Source organism: Lonchura striata, chromosome 18 (assembly GCF_050655825.1).
Source record: "Lonchura striata isolate lonStrDom1 chromosome 18, ASM5065582v1, whole genome shotgun sequence".
NCBI classification, from domain to species: Eukaryota; Metazoa; Chordata; class Aves; order Passeriformes; family Estrildidae; genus Lonchura; species Lonchura striata.
Window position 1 is genome coordinate 4,811,497 of NC_140720.1, and position 5,452 is coordinate 4,816,948.

A 5,452-nucleotide genomic window follows, 5' to 3' on the forward strand; every position below is an offset into this window, starting at 1 on the left:
CGGCAAGCAGGCACAGCCTGGGCACCCCCGGCCGCCTCAGGACCCGCAGGGGGAGGTGCCGCCCGTGAGGGGATCCCCGCCCACGGCCCCTCTGAGGGCAGCGGCACCGCCGCGGCCCTTCTGGGGCAAGTGTCCCTCAGTGGCTCTCCTGACGGGGTGTGCCCCTCAGCCCGGTCCTCTGAGGGGATCTGCCCTTCAACCCGCTCCTTTGAGGGCGTCTGCCTGCCCCTCAACCCTTTCCTCTGAGGGCACCTGCCACTCAACCTTCTCCTCTGAGGGGATCTGCAACCGGCTCCTCTGATGTACCACTTAACCCGCTTCTCTGAGGCGACCCGCCCTGCCCACGGCCCTTCCGAGGCGACGGGACCGCGATCCACCCTTCTGAGGGGATCTGCTCCTCTGAGGGGTTCCCCCCTTAACCCGCCCCTCTCAGGGGACCCGGGCCGCGACCTTCCCCTCCGAATGGCTCTGCCCTCAGTCCGCACCTCTGAGCCCAGGACTCCCGGCACCCAGGAAAGGCAGCTGTGAGTTGGTGCCAGATATGGGGTTGACATGTCCCAGTGTCATCCCCCAGTGCCATCTCCCGGAGTGCAGCCACGGCCCCCAGTGTGCCCCTCAGCACGGCCACGAGGGGACACAGCTCCCACAGCCACGGTGCTGCTCGCAGCTGGGAGCGGTGAGTGAGGAGGATGGTGGGTTTGTGTTGTTCTCCCACATCTGGGGACATCCGGGCCGTGTGGACACACCGCAGCTGTGGCCACAGTGAAGCATTCTGGGTTCTGTAGCTGCTGATTTCACCTTGGGGGTTTCACTGTATCTCATTCCAGCCTTGAGTCTTTAAATGACCTGGCCTTGCTGAAGAGGTGGAGGAAAGGTAGGACACATCATGGGTTTTAATGGCGCCAGGATCCTGATCTAGACAGTGTTGCACCATCAATGTGTTTGATAAATTGTGAGATGCTGGTGCAACACAGGTTGCCATCATCTCCCAACACAATTTCATAACAGAAATTTCATTCTCTGGGAAAATCCAGAAAAACTCCCTGGTGTGTGTAAGCAAACCTCAAATACTCAGGCATCACCCTGAGTTAGAATCACAGAATCATTTAGATTGGAAGAGACTTTAGGATCACCTGGTTCCAACCACCTGCCATGGAAATCTTTGGATGTTATTTAGGATTTCCAGAAAGAAGTTACCACAAAATTACATTTTATGCCATGCTACTTTCAGATTATACTGTACACAGACCAACATGTTAATGTGGCAAAGGGGTATTTGAGATAACTGGTTTAAATATTTTGTTGACAGAATTAAGACTGAGTTCCTACATCTGCTTCAATGGTGTAAATTCAGAGTAATTCAATTACGTTAATTCAGAGCTCCAATACTGTATATTTGCATTTGTGTCTGATACATGCCTTCCAATTAGCACAGCACAGATCATGGGCTTTGAATCACTTTCTGTTTGAACACAAACTTGATTTGAAAAATCTGCTAACAGAATTTATCCATTATCGTTAATCATTTTTACTTAATTCCAGTTGACTTAGGCACTGAAAATACATGCATGTATCATACAGAGTGTATCAGTTGTTCTTCCCTTACTCTGGCCATTTACAAACTCTTACAGAGCTTTTATTTTTATAATCTGATTCTTTTAGCTCATGGTAATGTTAGTATATTCTTACAGGTGATGGATTGGGAATGATGGCTTCCAGGGAAGTTAAAAGTCACATACTAATCTAATTGAACATAGTCTTGTACACAGTAATTTACTTCAGAAAAGTGAATGCAAAAGGAAGAAAATAAATGCCTTCTGCAATTGTTGTTTTCCTTTACCTGCATGGGTACACTGGGAAAGGAGGAGGCAGCTGTTGTCTCCAATATAGAATCCCTGAGTGGCTAAAAAAGAAACTAAATTCTTATGCAAAAATCCTTAGTGAAACACCCAAAGAAACAGCTTGGCTTTTACCATCTCTTACTCTGAAGTGACACTTTGCTGACACAAGTCCATCTGGAGTTCATACTCAGCATAATTCAACATATGGGCGTTTTCCCCCCAGGTCAGAAATGAACAATGAGTGAAAAATGTCTCATTTTCACAACAGAGCATTGAGAGCATGTTGCAGAGGTAAGAGTAAAAATTTCTGCCAATTCGTGAGAATCAAAACCCAAAACTGAGGCAGGAATGCTTGGCAGGCACTGCCTGGCTCATGGGAGCTGGAAGTTTTCTGTCTCAGCATGTCCCCCAGGAAGCATTTGGGGAGTGTGCTTTGGAAAGAGTCTGGGCACTCCCAGCAGGGAGTTGTAAGGGATATTCTTGGGGTCACTGCTTTCCCCATGACTGAGGAATGTTTTGCTGCAGGTATGGGAATTAGTCTTGGTTTTCAGTTTGAGCAAGTGTATTTGACATGCTGCTTTCTGCAGATCTGCTTTGTCAATGTACACAGAGCTGTAAGGTTTGCTTTATGTTGAAATCACATGATAGGTGATAAATTAGTTTAAGTCTTTCTCCTGGTTTTATTGAAATCAGTGTCCTTGCCTATAGCTGGGTAGCATCAAGGCCCCATGCCAAGTTCAGGTTCTTTTATAACATGTTTCAGCAGAAACCAGAAATATTGTTCCCAGTGGAAGAAACCACTAGAAAATCACTTAAAACTGAAGAATGTTTTAAATATGAATTTGGATTGCATCTCATCTGTGGGTAATACCACAGAATCACAGAACCATTATGGCTGAAAAAACTTTTAAGATCATCAAGTCCAACTGTCAGCCCAGCACCACCTCTATGTTCACCACTAAACCATGTCCCCAGGTGCCACATCCAAACAACATTTTTGGGACACTTCTGGGGATGGTGCCTCCACCACCTCCCTAGGTAGCCTGTTCCAATGCTTCACAACCCTGTGAAAAACATTTTCCCATATCCAATCTAAATGTCCCCCAGCATTGCTTGAAGCCATTTCCTCCCATCACTTGTTCCCTGAGAAGAGCCTGACCCGTTCCCCCTGCCCCCCCGCCCCACACACACACACAACTGGCCCCTCCTGCCAGGGAGTTGTGGAGAGCCAGAAGGGTCCCCCTGAGCCTCCTTTTCTCCAGGCTCCAGCTCCCTCAGCCACCCCTGGTGCTCCAGACCACCCCAGCTCCCTTCCCTTCTCTGGACACACTCCAGCATCTCAATGTCCTTCCTGCAGTGAGATATCACAAGGTAGTACCTTGGTTTTGCTATTTTGCTTGGAATTCCAGGAACATACTGTACCAATATTATGAAATATAGCCACAGTTTCCGTATTTATAAATGGCTGTGTCAGATTTGAGACAGAAGTCTCATTAAACACATTGTTCATACCTCAGTTGAAAATCCAGACTGTTAATAGAGCTCTCAGATTTTTTTATTTCTTTGTGTAGGTGTTTGCACTTCCCTGGGAAGGCAAGGATGTGAAATACTGTGCCATTATTGCAAGGGGCTGGCAAACGGACGTTGTTGGCTCCAGGAGATGGCACTGTGTCCTCTGGGCTGAGAATTATACCCACAGCTCTGAAATGTACATCCAGAACCAATGAAATTCTGAGGGGCTTTTTGCTCTTTCTTGTTATGAAACACACACTTCACTGTAGACCTAAATTGCTCTTTAACTGTCCCAAATATGGTACATCATTGCTTTCATTTTTTTTTCTTTGCAAACAACTGGTATGTAAGTGCAGATGTATATTTTACCATTATCTGTGCAGTACCTCGTGTTTTGCTCTTACAGTGCTTCTCTGCAATCCAGTGAGTGGCTTTATAGCCACTGGGAGAACAGGAGAAACAGCAGGATGAGCATTTTAAATGTGAAATGCTGAGGTTGTGTAACAGTTCAGGGTTCCCAGGTAGTTTCAGAATTGGGTTCCTGTGCATTTCAAGTTGTAACTTAATGATGTGTACATTTCTCTGAAAAACACAATCCCAAGCATATTAAAAAACTATTTCACTAACAAATTCCTCACTAAAAGAGGTGGGGAGACCTGCTAGAACGGTTCTGGCTTTATAGTTCAGCTAGGAAGGAGGCGTTTTTTCACTGAACTTTCTGCGTGTCATTTGAAAGTAAAAAAACTATATGAAAAACGGGGTTCATTTGTGCTGCAAAATGTGCTGGCTGATAGCAGAGGGCTGACCAGAAGGGAAATGGGTGAGGCCTCCACATCCTGTGTGTGTCCGCACCGAGCGCACGCTGTCCTTTCCTTTCCTTTTGTATCAGGAGCCTCACGGGCTCGCCGCTCCTGCACCGGGGTGTAAATGCTTTGCAAGGTGCCTTGTCGCACGTAGGGCAATAAACTTCCAAAACCCGAGAAGTCGTCACGACAGAATTAAGTGAAATCGCGAATTCCCGGGGCTCAGCGCTGCCGGTGTCTCCTTGCCGGGAGGCGCCGGCGGGCGCTGCCCGGAGCCCCGCAGCCCGGCCCCGTTGAACCCGCCCGAGCGCCGGGGGCCGCTGCCCCCGCGCCGGCCCCCTCCCTCCTTCCTGCCGCCCGGCTGATGTCAGCCGAGCCCCGCCGGGGCCGCCGCCGCTGCAGCCGCTCCGCTCCGCCCGTGAGCACCCCGGCCGCGGCTGCGCCGGGGAACCCGCGGCCGCCCGCCTGAGCGCCGCGCTGCCCCCCCGTGCCCTCCCCCGAGCCCAGCGGGAGCCGCGGCGGCCGCAGCCGCGTTGCGGCGGGGAGGTGGGAGCCGCGTTTGGCAGCCGGGGAAGGCAACGTTATAAAAAGCCTTTGTCTTGGGAATCAGCATCGCATCTCTCCTGCCGCCCGACGTGCTGCCGGCGGGGGCGAAAGCCACATTTTCGGCTCGTTTGTTCTTTTCGCCGCCCCAGGCATGTCTTGACACAGCCGCGAGAGAGCTCGGCGTTTCCATGCACTTCCGACGGATGTCTTCGGCTGGGGCGAGAGCGGTGGGGGTTTGAGACTTTGTAGCGTATCTCGGTGCGAGCGTCTGTGAGATTCCCATGATCGCAGTGTGAAGGAGGAAGAACTGGGAGGAAGAAGCAGTTGTGGTGGTCTCTCTTCTTGCTGGGTCAGCCTTCCTGGATGGTTGCATTACTGTCTTGTGAACACATTGTCAAGCGCGCACAGAGAAAAGAGGCTTAATTCTTTCTCCCCGTGTTTGGTTTCCGTCGTGATCTCTGTGCAGAAATCACCACTTTTCTCCCAGTTCGCCGGTCCGCACTGAGCAGCAGGAATATGCTCATGAAGGAGTACCGGATCTGTATGCCTCTGACAGTTGAAGAGGTAAGATCCGCGCTCGTACAGGAGAGGCTGTTCCTTATCGAGCCTTTTCTCTTGCAAGGCGAATTGAGGTTATATTTGTTTTGCTGAATATTTTTTCTTCGTGTAATGAACTTAGTCGGAGATGACTGGTTAGAGAGGAATGTTTTTATTGGAAAATATAGGAATCCTGCAGGAACGAAGGTAACT

At 49.8% G+C, this 5,452-nt stretch overlaps 1 protein-coding gene across 4 annotated transcripts in view; it reads left to right on the plus strand.

The window, feature by feature from the left end:
- Nucleotides 1–79: 79 nt before the first annotated feature.
- PITPNC1 (phosphatidylinositol transfer protein cytoplasmic 1) overlaps nt 80–5,452 on the plus strand; it is an 84,296-nt gene continuing 78,923 nt past the window's right edge. The window contains exon 1 of one of the 4 annotated variants that reach the window (XM_085556683.1): nt 80–676. In XM_085556683.1, coding sequence (XP_085412809.1) covers nt 542–676 — 135 coding nt within the window. In that variant the 5' untranslated portion in view covers nt 80–541. Of the gene's footprint in view, nt 677–5,272; nt 5,447–5,452 lie in introns of those variants that run through there. The other 3 variants (XM_077787391.2, XM_085556684.1, XM_085556685.1) reach the window with 3 other exon arrangements.